At 40.5% G+C, this 18,792-nt stretch overlaps 1 protein-coding gene across 1 annotated transcript; it reads left to right on the top strand.

Annotated features, from left to right (window-relative positions):
* Nucleotides 1-10,246: 10,246 nt before the first annotated feature.
* On the top strand, nucleotides 10,247-14,104 carry LOC145557580 (uncharacterized). Its single transcript, XM_081618754.1, has 5 exons — nucleotides 10,247-10,400; nucleotides 10,531-11,697; nucleotides 12,202-12,490; nucleotides 12,574-12,655; nucleotides 13,787-14,104. Exons 1-5 carry the CDS (start codon nucleotides 10,247-10,249, stop codon nucleotides 14,102-14,104), a joined length of 2,010 nt encoding a protein of 669 aa, XP_081474880.1.
* The last annotated feature ends 4,688 nt before the right edge of the window (nucleotides 14,105-18,792 follow it).

The raw sequence follows: 18,792 nt of genomic DNA, 5'->3' as shown, positions 1-18,792 counted from the left end.
GTTCACCAGGAATATAACCAAGGCGGCATAGACGGCCAAGGTTAAGAATGTGTTGGTAGGTACTTATGATGGTACCTCCAACCTAGAAGATCACCTGATGGCATACACCAACCTCATGTGTCTACAGGGGTGGGACGATGCTACTTAGTGTCGATGTTTCCCGGCTACATTGAAGGGCATTGCCCAACAATGGTTTGGCAACCTGCCAGCCGGTTCTATTGATTGCTTCAAGAAGCTAGCCTTCTTGTTTGCCACAAACTTCTCAATGAACATCCCTGCTAAGAAAACGAGCCTTGATTTGAGCACCGTTAAGAAGGGCGAGAGAGAAGGGCTACGCTCATATGTCAGACGGTTCCACCTGGTTAGAATCCAGATCTAGGGGCTGTCTGACGAGGTAGCATTCACAGACTTATTCAAGGGTCTGAGAGACGGGTCGAACTTTAAGTTTGACCTCGTCAAAAAAGGGGCATTTACGCTGCAGGCGGCCCTGAGAGAGGCGGAATGCTATATTCAGGCTACCGACCTCTGCATGTCTGGAAGCCAGTCAGACTCCAAGAATTCTGATAAACAAAAAGAAAGCCGGACTGCTCAGCCGGCAAAAAAGAAAGAAGAGAGCAAAAAGAGAAAATAAGTCTGGGCGGTTAGTGATTCTGACCAGTCGTCTCAGAAGAAAAGGAGAGAGTTTAAACCGTATGTCCCCAGGTACGAGTTTAACAAGGATTCTAACTCCATCCTCATGGAGATAAAGGACCGGCTGACCATCGAGAAGCCAAATCCAATGAACATTTCCATCCCGTCACGGAACAAGAACAAATTTTCTCAGTACCATGAGGAAGTTTGCCATGACACCAACGACTGCTTCAGCCTTCAGCGGGCATTGGACCGTCTGGCTGACAAGGGGATGCTAAAGTCCTACATTTCTAAGTCCAAATGGACTAATAAGAAGAACAAGGGCAAGTCGTCCAAGACTCCCCAGCGTACTAGTAGTTCGGACACCGATAAGGAGTCGGTCTACACCATAGCATGCAGGTTCTCATGTGGTGGCCCTACCGTCTGGGGCACCAAGAGCCATCTTCAAAAGATAGACAAGGATGATGATGAGCAGGCATCTGCCAACTCCTCCTTCTCTGATGTTCTGATCACAAATAAGGGTTGGGGTAGCGTCCGCCGTCCGCATGACGACCCGATCGTCATTGAATGTAAGGTCGCCAACCAGCTGGTTGGTCGAATCCTTATTGACACCGGCAGCTCGTCGGACATCATCAGCTTCTGATGCCTGCAGAAGCTGAAATACAAACCAAGCAGCATGCATCCGATACCCACCCCTTGGTTGGTTTTGGGGATGGGATGGTTTACCCAGTCGGTAGGATTGACTTACCTATTCGGCTAGGAGAAAAAGGACAAGGACGACACCTGGTCGTTAAATTCTTGGTCGTTGAGGAGCTGACCACCTATAACATCATCCTAGGCCATCCAACTCTCAATGAATCCAAAGCTATAATCATCCCTTCTCTCATGTTCATCAAGTATGAGAAGGATGATGGCTCTGTTGGTTCCCTTAACGGGGATCAGAAGACGGCCCGGGAGTGTTATCTCTCAGCCGTCAAAGACACCATGGCCCCAAACGGCCAAGCACAGGAACCAATGGACCTTGACAATGTCAAGGATGCCAGCCCAGCCCCACCAGCAACCGGAAAGAAAAGAAAAGCAGCTCAGCTGGTGGAGGTGAAGAAAGGGAAAAATTAGCAATCATTGACCGGTGAACGGTCTGACGAGCTCCGTCCCCAACCAGCCGGAGAGCACATGGACCTCGCTTTGGATGACAGCCGTCCAGAGCGCACTGTTAAGGTAGGGACGGCTGCTCTTGCTAAGATGGGTGCAGACTTGCACCTTCTGCTAAAAGAATTCAAAGACATTTTTGCCTTTGAAGTGGAAGAGATATAAGGCGTCAGCCCGGATCTTGCTGTCCGCAAACTCGTCGTGGATCCTAAAAAGAAGCCCATCCGGCAATGATTAAATATCTTCAGGGGTCAAGGAGAAGGATGTGACACTCGAAGGGTTCACTCTAAGCCAAGTGCCCAGGTCTGGCAACAACCAGGCAGATGCCTTGTCTAAATTAGCATCCTCCGCCTGTTGTGATACGCCTCGATCAGTCTTTTGAGAAGTTCTTGAAAAAAGAAGCGTATATGAAGAGCCCATTGGAATTCTGGACCGAAGCTCCACCTGGATGGATGGCATCCGGGCTTTCTTAACAGACGGCACGCTCCCTGATTCGCCACAGGAGGCATCCATCATGAAAAAGAGAGCGGCAAACTTCGAGATGAGAAACGGAGAACTCTTCAAGGCGGGGTTTTAAAAGCCTCTTCTGAAGTGTGTTACCCCTGAAAAGGGGAAGGAAGTTCTCGAAGAGTTGCATGCGGGGTACTGCGCCTCCCACATAGGCGGCAGATCCCTAGCCGTCAGAGCCAAGCGGCACTACTTTTGGCCTACCATTGAGGCAGACGCCAAAGAGCTGGTGAAGAAATGTGATAAGAGTCAAAAATTTGGCAAACTTATTCACCGCCCGGCTACTGATCTAACGGCCATCCACAGCCCAGTCCCGTTTGCAAAATGGGGCATGGACATTTTAGGTCCTTATACGCCTGCACCAGGCGAAAAACGCTACATTCTAGTGGTTGTGGATTACTTCACCAAATGGGTGGAGGCGGAAGTGGTTAGGAACATCAAAACAAAGGATGTCATTTCTTTAATTTGGAAGAACATCATCACCCGGTTTGGGCTTCCTATGTCTACGGTGTTTGATAATGGCCCTCAGTTTGAGACACCTCAGCTCAAGACTTGGTTGGGGGATCAAGGGATCTCAAACTGTATTGCATCAGTCAGCCGACACCAAGCAAACGACCAGGTTGAAGCCCTCAACAAACTCATCTCATACGGCATAAAATAGAAAATTGAAAGGGCCGGTGGCTTATGGGCAGAAGAGTTGATTAATGTCATGTGGGCCATTTGGACAACAACCAAAGGGGCAACCGGTGAAACCCCGTTTCTTATGGTTTACGGTAATGAATTCGTCCTGCCCATCGAACATTACGAGCCTACTCTCAAAGTCATGCTTTATGACGAAGAGACAAACTAGGAGGCCATGCGTCTGGCATTGGACTCTCTCTCAGAGCGCAGGAGCAATTCTGCCTTGCGTCATGAGATATATCGTCTGAGAATATCAAGAGACTACAACAAGAAAGTGCACAAGCGCCCTTCGAATGTTGGCGACTTTGTGTTACGGAAAATGGAGGCAACCGGTAGGGCCATTCAGCTTGGAAAGCTGACTCCAAATTGGGAAGGCCCCTACCAGATCTATGAGGAAATTAGAGACTGCACCTACTGCCTGGAAACCCCAGACAGCAGACGCCTGCCTAGGACTTGGAATATAGACAATTTGAAAAAGTACTACTTCTGAGTTGTAAAATTTTGTAAGCAAAGAGCCTATCAATGAGAAATCGCTTTTTGTTTTCAATTATGTTATTTCCTTTTTCAAGCTTTAACGCCGCCTGGGCAATTCACAGACGGCCTAATTGTTGAACTCTCTAAGTTTGAAACTTAGTAGACAATTCAACGTTCTTTTTACATGATGCCACTGGCCAGATAACTAAACTAGGCACAAAACCTCTTAGTGGCTATACAACCGGTCTCCACTTAGACTAGAGGCCAATGGCCGGATGGTTGTTTGTTTTATAAAATCACCTGTCCCAACATGGACAAAAGCGTTCGGCGACACCCCTCCGGGTGCAATCGTCGCAGAGAGCAGCCTACCTGTTTGCTCTACGTACCTATGCAGACGGCAAAGATTAAACGACCAAATTGGTCAACTCATAGCCGTCTGACCAGAACAGTCTAAAGAACGATTAATTTTTTGAAATACCGGATGTCCCAAGACATCAGTCGGTGACCGACCGAAGTTCTTAAGCTTTTCATTCCAAAGTTGCACAGACTCTCCCATTGGGGAAAAAAGGGTTGTGCAACGGCTACGCAACCAACTTTAAAGGACATGAGGCCGATGACCGGATCGTTATTCGAATTTCGCCTGCTCCGATGAGTAATAAGGCGGCCGGTAACACCCCTCCGGATGCAATTTTCACAAGCATTACCAAAAAGTGCATCTACACAAACAGGCGGCATGGTTCAACTCATTGCCGCCTGACCTGGATAATCTGGATTACCCTCCGAAATTATACACGTCTTCCCAATGGGATACAAGGCTGGAATGTATAATTGGATTGAAACACCCCCAGGCGGCCATTTGCCTCCTATCTTATAATAGGACAGGCAGCTCTTCGCCTTTTTTCAGTTTCTCAGACGGCCTTTTTTCCGTCTGATAGAAAATCCGGAACGCCTGTTATATGTACGGCTGTGTACTTGGTTTAAGGCAATCACTATTGTGATTAATTGACTTGAAAACATATCATGCTCCTTAAAGCATCAGACGTATCCAAGCCAATTAATCGATTTTAAGATGAAACCAACCACACGGCCGCCCAAGGACAAGAGCAGCCGGATTATCAATTGCCGCATGCTTTTCATAAGTTAGGCAAAAGCAAAAATATCAAGCATACTTGCAAAATTAAAAATGCAAAATTCAAGCACAAAATGATCAAAACCGACTCAGTCGGTGCATTCATTAAAGAATTACCCAACAAAACGATTGTGGTAGAACATTGTTTACCGGACCCCATTCGGGAAGTGAAACAAATATTTATATAACCCAGCTCCTCGGCCGGTAAAGACAACTAATACTCGGCACGCAGGCCGGAAAGAAAGTAATTTGGCATAAAAGCGCTGAATAAGAAGATAAAAAAAATGGCATACTGCCGCAGAGAATCATTGTTGAGCTGCAGACGGGACCACCTAGTCATTGTCCCCTTCATCTTCTTCATCAGAAGGAATTTCATGCGCTTGACCTTGGACGGGGTGCCCAAGTTCCGGCAGATCAGTGTTGGCCCAGACTTCAAACGACTCCGACACTAGCTCGCCCTTCTCCCTCAAGAATACAACCTCCTCAACATATTTGTGAGCCAGTGCCCAGACGCAGTACCCCTTATTTGGATACAAGGCGTTCCAGGCTATCTTCATTCGGGCATCGTCGTCAGACTCACTCTCGGCAACCAAGCGCTCTTGTTCCGCCTCCAAGGTTGCCGTAAAGTTCAGTTGCGCCTGGGCATCCGCCTCCTCCAGCTCTTTGACCTTAGCCTTGAGGTCGGTGTTCTCTTGGGAGATCTCCTTGAGAGAGTCCAGCTCCGCCTTAGCCTTGCCATGCTCCTCTTGAGCTTTTTTTAGCGCCGTCTTAGCATCGCTTGCTTTCTGCTTGAACACCTCCAGGTCCTTCTCGAGCTGCTCAATCTTCGTCGCCTGCGTCATTATTGTGGCTTTAGTCTCAAGTTCATTTATTGTACAAGAGTATAGAGCAACGTTGTCAGCGTCTCTGGCTGATTTGTTGGCTCTCTTTACCTCTTCCCGCTTGCGAAAGTAGGGACGCTTGAGACCGTCTACCCGCAAAAGAGCCTGCAAAGAACGAATCAGGTTAGATATGCAGGCGAAGTGAGACTTGAAGTCTATTTTCTTTACTTTCTGTACACCTCACCTCAGCCAGAAGGGATAGAATGCGTTCCAGATTGAACGTCTCTATCCCAGGGATATTGTCTTTGTCCCTCTTCCGGACGGCATCAAGCATGGCCTTGGCATGCTTCTGGAATTCTGGCCAACAGGGAGAGTGATCTGCACCACAATTAACATTTGATGAGTGCAAAATACAGGCGGCACCAATCTGTTAACGACCGTCTAAGGAAGAAGTCTGTTGGGAGTGGGATTTCACTCGAGAAGGCCACCCTAACTCGGGCGAGGACTCAAATGGGTACTCCTTACCTTTAGAGGCGGCGTGGTGAGAGCCATTCACAGGCGCTGTAAAACCTCCGCCTACAAAGAGAGGGTTGGCAAGGTCAAGACCCAAGCTGCCGGATACCTCCTGCATCTTCCCCCCTATGCGAATCTTAGTATTCCCGGCTTTGGCTCCAGGAGTCAAAGAGGAGGCAGACTTCTTAGACTTTGAGGGGGTAGAGATGGAGTCATCCCTTGCCCATTTGAGAGACTTCTCAAATGTTTTTGGGATTTCGCCTCCTTGCAAAGCGGATACAAGTCATTTATGCATCCGGAAATGAAACTTGTGAAATTAAGGCAAAAGGGGTTAGGCGTCTTACCTTGGCTCTGATCTGAGCTGCCTGTTTCTCCGCCAGATCTTTGCGGATGGAGGCGGAAGGTCGTTTGGGTGTTTTCTCGTCTGGGAGCATGGCTAAAGCTTCTTCTGCAAAAGAGCAAAGATATAAGTATTTGTATAACAGTTGACATGGAAATAGCCCAGACGGTTAAAATGACAGGCGTATAAGTTTGGTAAACATTGTGCTAAGCCCGCAGGAGGACAAAAAGGCCTCGTCCCTGAACCAGGCGCTTTTTGGGATTGGGATCCAGTTCTTTTCAACTTTAATGTTTCCCAGGTTGACAGGGTAGCAGTCTCAAGACCAAAAAAGTTGGTCTCAATTATTTTGTCATAGTCCTCATCCGGAATCCGGGGAAGAAAACACTTCCGACCTAGAAGGTCGGGCTTCTTATTATACCGGCACAGTTCAAAATTCTCTCGCCAGCTAGGTGGAGACAGCAAATAGAAGCAGTGCTTCCAGCCGTCAAATTTGGACACTTTGTCCAAAGTCATCATGTATTAAGGGTGCGTGGTCAACGTATACCACGCCCTCCAGCCGCCTGGGTTGCGACTCAGGTAACGCATATGGGAAAAGGCCTCCCAGCCGGGATACAACCCTTGAAATTCACAATTGGCAACATACCCCAAGATGTTGGCCCAAGATTGGGGGTTAGTTGCCACAATCCAAGGCCATAGCCTCTTAAAATTGCCTTTTACCGCCTCGTGAAGTGGAAATCTCAGCCCGGCTAGGAACGCCGCCTCAAAACAGCCAAACTAGGCATTGGCGTTCCTCTCGTCATCCTTCTAGGAGACGGTTCCTTCTGCAGGCGGCACCTGGATGCTGAAATTACCTGCTAAGGGGCGCATAAGTTTGAAATTATCCAAGTCCTTGTCCATAATTTCCCTATCTTTGCCAGAGACGTGGATTTTGAAGGGGTCGTCCTTCTCACTCCATTTCTTCCTCTTCTCCACCTCACTATCCTCAAGCGGTGACAAAGGTTCGTCACTTCTCTCGGAACTAGAGGCGGAGCTTTCTCCGGATGACTCCTCATCCTGTGAGAAGGGCATAAAGACGACCTCCTCACCTTCTCCCTGATCGCATTCATCGAGGAAGGAATCTGCAGGGGTTGAAGGGGCACATGGAGGAGACCTCTCAACAGCTGTCGGGTTTTCCCTACCTGATGTCTCCCCCTCAGGTGGTTGCCTGCCTGAGCCCTTGCTCCTATAATCGGGATCTATGGCCGTCTGCATTGTCCGAGCCATTATGTCGTGCACAGACACATAGACGGTCGGATTCCAAGCATAAGGGTGGTCCCAACACCCCGAGGCGGCACTCCCAGTCCTAGACTCAGCCGTACTAGGTGACCGGCTGGACTCTAACCTATGTTGTGCCGTGTGTGTTGGTGTTGCATCCATTTATTGCAAGAAATATATACGAGCGGGAAAAAATAAAAAGAGCTGAGAGAGACAAAGACGGTACCTTTAGATTTGATATCTAAAGGTAAGACAGAACTGGCTATGGTAGACGGGAACGAGCTTAATTGCTTGCGCTTGACACAGACGTAATGGCAGACTCTCTTTCTCTCTAAGTTTATCTCTCTTAAAAAAATTTTGTAAACGTACAAAAACAATGAGGGTAAACGGCTAAATATAGGGGGTAAATCCGGGGGAATCTCCGTAATTTTCGCAGAAGGTGAACAGTAAAAAATTGGCGGTTCACCCCCAAATGGAAGAGTGACACGTGTCATAGATGCCAAGTAGAATGCCATGTCACATATGTGAGGAGAAAATGTTTGGGGTAATTTTACCCTGCCACGTGGTCCAACCAGAAAGTTACACGTGTCACCTTATGGTTAGTCCAAAATGGACCAACCCCTATTTGACACGTGTCATTCCAGAGAAATGGGAAAAAGGCGGCCTTCATGGCCCGATTCCCGAGAAAGCCGCAATGCGGCGCAGCCCACCAATGATTAGGGCTTGATGACCTAATCAGGGGCACAAATCCCAAGGACCCTATAAATGAGGAGATTTCTTCCATTTTGAGGCACATTTTACCATTTTATTACACATTTACTCTTTGAAAGAGACATCTTGAGCTTAGAATCCGAGCAGATACCCATCTTAATTTCCGCACCTTTTTACTCCTATTCAAATTACGAACTTGATCGTCGGAGGCGGAGCTCCAACCACCCGGAGTCTCCGTTTGTTTTGCAGGTACAGCTCTTGCCGGACCAGAATTTGTGACATAACTCCCTCGAGGGATAAAAACACCTAAAACATCATCATTAATAAACTTTATACCAATATGTCATCACATGGTTACTTTTATACCAATGTCACCGATGACTAATTTTTATACCCATCTGTCACAACTTACTAACTTTTATACCAATCTATCACCGCCGACAACTTTTATAACAATATGTCACAAGGGTGCTAACTTTTATGCCAATTTGGATAATTAGCCCAAGATGCAATGACTTTTATAATGAATTTTATCGATCTGCGCGTGATTTTGTCATGAATTCCCTACTTAATTTTATTTTAGAAAGTATTTTTAATGCTATATATAATCCTAAGGGCTACATATAACATTACCCATCTTAAATTTAAATTATTAAAATCTCAATAAAAGAAAGAAATAAACAAAAATATTTACTTTATGTTTCAAAAAAAAAATAAAGAAAGAAACAAGACCATCCTTCCCTTATCACACGCCTTACAACATTAATAAAAAAAAAAGAAATATAAAAAAAAAAAGAAAAAAAAAGTAAGAACACCAACAATGATAATGGCGGTAAGGCCTTTGTATATTCCGTCACTATTTTCCCTAAAATCAAAATATCCCACTAAAGTTTCTTTACCTGAATTTTAGTAAATTAACCTTTGCTTAACTTTCTTTATCAAATTTTCCTTTTATACTATCACCATAAGCAATCTAAAAAGTCAAATTAGTAGGAATAATACTACTAAATTCCAAGAACGAAACAGAGGAAAAAGACAAAAAAAAAAGCTTGGATTTAGCCGAATTTGATTTTTTTTTTGGAGTACGTCTCAATGTTCAAGGTAATTTGATTTGTTTACTTTATCAATAGAAATATAGTGGTTCTGAATTTAGGGTTCCTGTTCTTTAGTTTATTGTCATAATTTTATGTTCAAATTTGATTGTGGAAATGAAACTGAATGTTAAAATTATCAAATTTTCATGAATTTCATCCTATTATATAATGTATTAATCACCATAAATGGCACCTAACCAATTTTTGTTGGCTTTGAGTAAAACGATTGTAAGGAACTAAATTTTGTTGATTAAATCATATTAATCAAATACTTGTGCAAACTGCTTCATGATATTTTGAGTATCTTTATATGCCAATTTGACAAACTAATGCAGTAGTTAAAGTATTGTTGACACATTAACTAACTTAATCAGCCAAGTACTTTTTTTAATCCCTTGTAAATTTCTATTTGCTTAATTTTGTGTTATTAATTCATAGCTATGTTACAACATCTTTTAATGTAATCAACTTGTTTATACATTTTAATATGATTATTATATAGGAAATCATGGTGTCAAATAATCGTGAGTGGATGCAATACAAAAAAAATGATCCTAGGTATAAGATTGGCGTAAAAGAGTTTCTACAATTTGCTTTTTCAGAACAAAAAAAATGTCAAAGCTATAGCACCTTGCCCATGTGTCAAATGCAACGATGAAAGGAGAAAATGTAGAGATGAAATAAAGTTAGGTTTGCTTAAATTTGGTATTGTTAAGAGTTATACACGTTGGTTGCGACATGGAGAAATGATTGACGATTCAACAATTCATGATAATACTATAATTGATGAGTCAAATGAATACCCATTGCATGAGCATGATGTCATGTTTGATATGCTACATGATGCCTTTGGAGTTCAATTTGACAATGTTCTTGGGGACGAGAGAGTTGGTGTGAGTGAATTTAAAGATCCTTAGAAGCAACTAAATTCTTTTACAAATTAATGGGTGATCTTGAGTTAGAGTTGTATCCAGGCTGTAAGCAATTCTCAAAACTGTCTTTCTTGCTTAAGTTAATCCACATAAAATGCTTAGGTGGAATAAGTGAAAAAAGCTTGTTTATGATTCTTGATCTATTTAAAGAATCATTGCCGGAAGGTAACACTCTGCCAGAATCTTTTTATGATGCTCAAAAGATGATAAAGAGTCGGCCTATCTCTTGAGTCCATCAAAATTGATGCATGTCCCAATAATTGTATGATATTTTGGAAGGAGCATGTGAATGCAGACGAGTGTGTTAAGTACCATGCTTCTAAATGGAAAATTGATGAACGTAATAATGGATCTTCCACCTCACAATGTAAGCCTCGAAGGTCTCCTAGCAAGACAATGCGTTATTTTCCTTTAATTCCCCGGCTTCAGAGAATGTATATATCATCTAAAACTGCAGCAAGTATGAGATGGCATAGTGATGAGCGTGTCAATGACGATGATGGTATAATTAGACATCCAGCAGACTCTAAAGCATGGAAATTTTTTGATGAAAAATATCCTTCATTTGCCTTTGAACCTCGTAATGTTCGCCTTGGGTTAGCAAGTGATGGGTTTAGCCCCTTTAGAAATGGTCATATTCCTCATAGTACATGGCCCGTAGTTCTTGTACCATATAATTTACCGTTGTGGCTTTGTATGAAACAACGTTCTTTCATTCCAAGTCCTAAGGGGTTGAAAGATAAGATTGATGTTTACTTGCAACCTTTAATAGAGGAGCTAAAATTACTTTGGGAAGTTGGTGTTGAAACATATGATGCTTCAAAGAAAGAGAACTTTAAAATGCATAGATCTTTGTTATGGATTATAAGTGATTATCCAGCCTTTGGTGATTTATCTAGTTGGAGAACTGGAGGAGCTGTTGGTTGTCCCTCTTGTAACAGTGATACTTGTTCTGAGTGGTTACCAAATGGAAATAAACATTGTTATATGTGTCATCGTACATTTTTACCTTTAGATCATAAATGGAGGTACGATGGAAGAGCCTTTGATGGGAACCAAGAGCTAAGACCTGCACCCAAACCATTATCTAGTGAGGAATTGCTACAGCAAATTGATGCTGAACAAGTTGAATGTAATAAGAAAAAGAGAAGGTGTGATAAGAAAAAGAAAAAACAACCGAAATTATGGCAAAAGAAGAGCATTTTCTTTGAATTGCCATATTGGAGTAGTCTTTTGATACGCCATAATTTGAATGTGATGCATACAGAAAAAAATGTATGTGAAACTTTACTTGGGACTCTATTAGATATTGAAGGGAAAAGTAAGTATAATTTGAATGCACGTTTTGATCTACAGGAAAGGAAAATTAGAAAGTCATTGCACCCTATAACATGTCCTGATAAATCAAAAGAGCTACCTCCAGCTCCTCATACATTATCTTTGGAGAAAAAGAGAGATTTGTGTAATTTTTTACTAGTGTGAAGTTTCCAGATGGGTATGCTTCAAATATTTCAAAAAATTCCCTCCTCAAAGAATTTAAACTCTCTGGATTAAAAAGCCATGACTATCATGTTATTTTAGAGCATCAATTGTCTCTTGCTATACATGGTTAGCCTAAATCATTGTCTGCTCCACTTATTCAGTTGAGTACCTTTTTCAAAGAGTTATGTTCTAAGGCTTTGAATATTGATGAGTTTGAGAAACTCGAAAAACAAATTGGTGTAACCCTATGTGAGCTTGAAAGAATTTTTCCACCTTCCTTTTTTGTAATCATGCTACACTTACCTATTCACCTTGCAAGTGAAGCTTTGATTGCAGGACCAGTTCATTATCATTGGATGTACCCCATCGAAAGGTACATAAATTTCATTCTGCTTGTTTTTATAATAATAATAATTATTATTATTATTTTAGTTAAATATGTAAGTTTTACTATTTTCATATAAGTATCTTGGAAAATTAAAAGGGTATGTATGCAATAAAGGTCACCCGGAAGGATCAATGGCAGAAGGTTATCTTTTAGTGGAATGCTTGACATTTTGTTCAAGATATACGGAGGATATAGAGATAAGATTTAACAAACAAGATAGAATTTATTATGATCGTGAAAGTTTTTTAGCTGATATCCTACCTATATTTGAGACAAGAGGTAGAGCATTTGGGAAGGAATGTCCTCGTTTACTTACTACAAAGGAATGGGAAGAAGTTCACTTTTATGTGTTGAATAATTGTGACGATGTACAACCATTTATTGAGTAAGACTTATATATTTTAGTAAGTACAAAGATTACTTTTGATAGAAAAACAAATATATAACTTTGGTAATTATCTATCACAGTGAGTATACTCGCAATGCTACAAGTAACAAGAGGATGATTTTGTTTCATAAAAAAGATTTCATAAAATGGTTTAGAGATCAAGTAAGTATTTATTTACTTATTTCTTATGTTTTTTCCTATTTTGAAAATTATATTGTATGTATTACCGCTTTTTTAGTCCTATGGTTATGGATCTACCCTCTTTTCATCGAGCCAACAAATAGCCTATACTTAGAATTCTCATCAAACAATATATCTCTGATCAAATATTTGTAACTATAAGAAACTAATATATCAGTATGATAAAAGCTTCCCATACTGATAGGACAAGAGTTTTACATTCCTAGTATTTTTGCTAATTTATTATTATGTCATTTGCCTCTCTGTTTTAGTGCTAATAAGACACTTATTAAATTGACATCAAATTTAGATGCCAAACCCATATGAACAATGTTTTATGTACAAGCCCTTAGAATATAACTCTATTGTGCAGTTTTGTTCTTTATGTACAATGTCATAGGTTCGCAAATCTGATGGCAATCCAATGGCCACTTTATTAAGCTTCGTTACTTACTAGCTACTGTATGTGCTAGTGCATATGTGATAAGGATTTATCCATTGAGTTTGTGTTAAGACCATGTTCAACTAATTTCGCAAACACCCTTAGTTGTGACATTGAGATGCAGAAGTTGTATCTGCACAGTATATAAACTGAAACTCTGTTTAGAAGGCATTATGTTAGGTTTGGGTTTAATCCTACTAGATTAATATTTTAGCTAGAAAGACCAACAATATTCATAATTTGATACTACCTATAATTAGATTAATATTGTCAGACAAGATGAATAAATAATATACTTGAATCAAGTAATCAAACTTCATGACTTTAAGTTTAACTAACTCGTCTATTATATCAAGCAGCCATGTTAGTTTCAAGTTAGTGGTTTTAACTTTTAAGGGATCCATCTATTTTAGAACCCTATCAGCCCCTTATTAATTGTGCTCTATTACCAACCTTGTATGTATTGATCTCTTTCCTAGTGAGATTACACAAGTCCTTAAGTTGTCAAATTTTTAATTATTATGATTATTAAATAGTATATAATGATAATTGGTTTATATAAAGTTTCATGCAAACATAGAAATTAAATTGTTATGATATTTTGGTTTAATTTTTTTTTATGGCTTTTTATGATAATCTTCTATGTTTACATATATTTATCTATTTTATAGGTGACAATTTTGTCAAAGGAAAACCATTCAAGTGCTACTACTAACTTAAGGGCACTAGCACAAGGTCCGGATCGTGCAGTGATATCTTTAAATGGCTACATGGCTAATGGATTTATGTTTCGTACCAAGGACAGTGAAAGGACAATAGAAACACAAAATAGTGGGATTGTTGTGAATGGAGAAAGTGGATCATCAACCCTTAACTATTACGGCCTCTTACAAGAAATCATAGAAGTTCAATATATAGGAGGAAATCGTGTTACTTTGTTTAAGTGTGACTGGTGGGATGTGCACAGTTGGTCGAGGGATCAATACTGACTATTTTGACTTCATAAGCGTAAATACATCAAAGTTGTTAGCTAATGATCCATATATTTTAGCTACACAGGCTCGCCAAGTATTTTATGTGAATGATGTTTTAAGCCTAATTGGAAGGTTATAGTTGAGACCACGCCAAGAAACTCATATGATGTCCCAGAGCTCAATGATCATGACGGAACTAATCATATGGATACTATGTATCAATGACCCTTTTATTATTATTGTTTTTTTTGTTTTTGTTGTTAACAATTTTTTTATCTTGTTCTTTTTTTTTTTAATTTAATAATAAGTATTGTTGTCGTTTAATCTATAGATTCCTACTTTACACAATGAATTTTATTTTATATATATCATCATGATTCGATTTATTCACATACATTTAATTTTTTTAGCTTTGATTTCTAATATTTATTTTACAAGTATTTATATTTTTTTTAGTTCTAATATGATAGGCACATCTAAAGAATGATTATAAAACTGCAAACGATTATGGACAACAAAACTCAAGACAATTGAAGATCAGATGTTGGACATTAAGCACTTTGATGACTATATATCAAGCTTAGTAGAGAATGTAAAGCCACTAAAACTAGTGTGCATAAGCTATATTAAAGGTCCCAACAGTGGCCTACTAGTTGACATAAAAAGTATTTGATATTTAATTACTTATTTATACTCCAATGATCTAATTAGTGGCCTAGTGGGTTACATGATCCACTATAAAATAAAATAAAAGTATAGTAGCTTAATTTAGGAATAAGTTAGGGGAGGTAGAAATATTGTTGTACTTACTCTCGGTCATTATAGTATTGAATAGAATGAAATTATGATTATATCATCCTTAATTCATGAGTAATCCGTCAATGTATGCTACAGTTTACATGGATCAATGCCTCCCCCATCACCAACCTACATGAATTGATTCCCTTATAATTAGATCAACTACAATTCTACAATTACAAACAAAATATACGTATAAGTAATATGATGTACTTCATTGGCCCCTTTGAAGCAATTGTCCAATAAAACTTTTATGATGTCTGAAATGAACACATCTTAACCTACTCATAACTTAAAGGCTCCAATTGTAAAAATCTCGCACAAGAAAAATATACTTGATCATTTCCTTTTTGATGCATCACTATACATAATACAGATACAATTTCTAGTTTTTTAAGAGGCAACAAAAAAGTTTTAGAGGCAACCATAATTTCTCGAATGCTAAAAAGAACATTTAAAGGCAACATAAAATTCATTATTCCTAAAAGGAAGTTTTAGAGGCAACCACATTCTCACTAATGCTAAAAATGAACTTTTAGAGACAATTTATAATTCACTAATGCTAAAACAAACTTTTAGAGGCAACAATAATTTCATTGATGCTTAAAAGAACTTTTAGGGGCATTCTATAATCCATTAATGCTAAAAATAACATTTAGAGATAATAAGAGTTTAATTGATGCTAAATATATCTTTTAGAGGCTATAAAAAATTATTTGCCTCAAAGTTTTGCCTCCATAGATAAATTTTTTTGTAGTGTCAGCGTCGACGTAGAGTTGAGACTTCTCTAGAAGTCTTGTGGGCTGACTGCCCTGTTCGAGGCCACGGAGGCCATGATTTCTTCTAACGGGGGTCACCGCGTGGCTCGCGCCTTGGTGGAGTTCTTCTAGGACACCACCAACACTTTCCACTTTCCTTGGGGTGAGATGATGGTCACCCCAACCGACTTCAATCTCATTACGGGACTGGAGTTTAGTTCTACTGGCGCGGCTGTGGTCGCAGGTGGAAGCTGGTCTGGTTGGAGGTGCTGCGTGGCTGGGATTGGTGGAGTTGCGATGTTGGTGATGTTGGGTGGTTTCGGTGCGATTGGGAGTTTGGTTTGTGGGTGTGATTGTGGTGGTGCGATGTGGGGTTGCGTGGTGGGATTGATTGTGAGCTGAGGGAGCAGGGGAGAAGGAGAGTTGGAGCAGGGGAAGTGATGTGGTGGAGGCTAAGGGATGGTGTGGTGTAGGTTAAGAGGTGGGCAGCAGCTAGGTCGGTTAGGGGCATTGTGAAGTGTTTGACTTGAGTTCGAAACTCCATTTATGACTCAAAACTTGAGACACGTATATTGAACCTCGAACGTTGGACCTCCGAACTCGAACATGACTTTGAAACCCGGAACGCCTACAACCAAAAACAACACGAGGGTGAATTGGAAAATAAAATAAAATAAATAAAATAAAGTAAAATAAAATAAGATAAATAAAGTAAAATAAAATAAAATAAAATAAGATGCTAAAACTAAAGAAATAATAAAATTAAATGAAATAAAATAAAATAAAATAAAACACGAAAATAAACTAAAAACTATAGAAAATTACAAAAATACTCAAAATAAAGAATAAAAGACAAGAATAATAAAATAATAGAAATAAAGGATAAAAAGGGTGAAATTATTGGAAAGTAAGCCGGAATACGACTCAATAAACACCCTAAAAGTGACATAAAAGTCACTTATCAACAGCAACATTAGCGTCTACTCTCCTGAGGTTGACGAGCTTCTAGGTCCGATTGTTGTTCGGGCCCGTACTGAGGTGGAGTCAACACAGTTCAGTGCCAAGGGTATTCACCAGTCGACTCTAGCGGCAACTTTTGAGGATGATGCAACCACCCGAGAGCAGCGGGTGCGCATCTTTGAGCTTATTTTGCTGTCAGGGACTTTTCCCCTGACAAGGGAAGTAGAGTGCTGCTTTACTACCTTCCTGCAGTCCGTGATCTTCACATAATCGGGACTTACGACTAGGCCAGCTTAGCCTTACGTTACAACCCAATAAAAGACCCTTAGACTTTAGTGCGGTTAAGTCAAAGAACGGTGGAGGGAGATAGACTTCAAACCTATGGAGAGAGTATGCACAATTGAGATGTCAGGATTACCTTCTCAAAGTTTTTCATTTCTTTATCTTTTTCTGGTTCCTTCGTGGAATCATGAGAAGCTAGCTTAAGGGTTGATTTGAAGCTAGTGGAGAGAACGCGGCCCGATTGGTTAAGGCTAGGGTGGATTGTGTCCCCTTAGTTATCTATTCTTAGCATATGTTATGTTTCAATCAACCATTGACATCTTGGAACGTGCATACATTTGTCTATTTAGAAAGGTTTGCATTCATTGGTGCTTGTTCCTATCTCTCGTCCAAATATGAACTTTGTGTTTTCTTTCTCTTTTTATGTTTCTTTTTCTTTTCTTTTTATTTCCTTGCCTTGGTTGTTTTTTCAGATTTGTGGGTTAAACTCTTAGGACACCCTCACGAGAGCACACTCGTCCTCTAGGGCGATCTAGGGGTTTAAAGGGCTTGTCTTTAGTTGCTAAAATTGACCGTGATTCCTACGAAAGTGAGTTAGTGTACATAATTGTCTCCTTTAGTGTCTTAGATTTTCTTGAATAAATCATTCTCCTTATCTTGTGTTTCATGTTAATTTGCTCGAGGACGAGCAAAAGTTTAGCTAGGGGGAGTTTGATAAGTGACTTTTATGTCACTTTTAGGGTATTTTTATACTTATTTTTCGGTTTAGTTTCTAATAATTTTCCTAGTTTTAGGCTTTATTTATCTCACTTTCTTATTTTCCTTATTTGATCTTTAATTTAAGTATTTTTGTAATTTTTAATAGTTTTTAGTTTATTTTCATATTTTAGTTAATAATTCGTAGTTTCTCTCATTTTCTTATTTTATTTTATTTTCATATTTGTTTTCTTTATTTTATTAAATTTCATTTGATTTTATTTTTAAGTTATTTTATTTTATTTTATCTTATTTTATTTTATTTTATCTCTTGGTATTACCTTCGTGTTTTTGTTGTAGGTCGAGTTTAGTGTTCCGGGTTTCAAAGTCATATTCGAGTTCAAGGTCCGAGGTTCGAGGCACATAATTTAAGCCAAGCAAGCTGCTGCCCCTTACCTCCCTTTGCTGCCAACTTATCATACACCCCACCTTCCTTATCCTCCACCACATCAACCTCACACAAATCAGCCCACCATTCACGCACCCACCAATTCACCACCCCTGCTTTCTTCACCAACACCAACAGCTACAACAACAAACACAACACCATTGCGCCACCGCATCCTCACACCTCACGCAACCCATTGCGCCACCAACCTCCGCCACCTTCCCCTGTTTCCACTCGCAACAACAACAATCAGCAGTGCAACTCGAACCACCTCACCTTCAACTCACCTCAAATTCATCTCCATTCACCACCTCCAACCAAACCCACGCAAACACCACCCACGCTGCTCCCAGACACCGCATTTACCTCACCTCCAGTCTGCCACATACAACACCACCCACCAATCAGGGAAGCCGCTTCAATCGAACCTCCGAATTTGCCCAAATCAGCATCTGTAGCAACCCAGACCACCGCGGGTGTGCAACCCTGTCAGAAGGCGCATAGATGGAGTCCAAAATCATAGTCGAGGCAGTAGCTTTGCACGACCTGTGCGCGACTTCTGTGCGGGCGCGCAAATGTGGGTCAATCACGAGCTTTTCACGTGATTTTAATGAAGATCGGACGGCCATGATTGGATGCTAGATGATGATGATGCTGATGAACGCTGATGATGGTTGTTTGGGATGATGGCTGATGGTGTTTAAATTGGTGCAGCCAAATTCGAAAGTGAAGGGGAATTGGGAGGTCTGATGATTCGTGGG

This window comes from Chenopodium album, chromosome 9 (genome assembly GCF_948465745.1).
Source record: "Chenopodium album chromosome 9, dcCheAlbu1.1, whole genome shotgun sequence".
NCBI lineage: Eukaryota > Viridiplantae > Streptophyta > Magnoliopsida > Caryophyllales > Amaranthaceae > Chenopodium > Chenopodium album.
This window is presented reverse-complemented; position numbering and strand designations above follow the sequence as displayed.

Bases quoted from the DNA above. Each gene is read 5' to 3' on its own strand.
- LOC145557580 (XM_081618754.1), top strand. From the start codon at position 10,247: ATGGGTGATCTTGAGTTAGAGTTGTATCCAGGCTGTAAGCAATTCTCA. The intron at 10,401-10,530 runs GTAACACTCTGC...ATGTGAATGCAG, and splicing joins TAAAGAATCATTGCCGGAAG to ACGAGTGTGTTAAGTACCAT. The intron at 12,491-12,573 runs GTAAGACTTATA...TATCTATCACAG, and splicing joins GATGTACAACCATTTATTGA to TGAGTATACTCGCAATGCTA.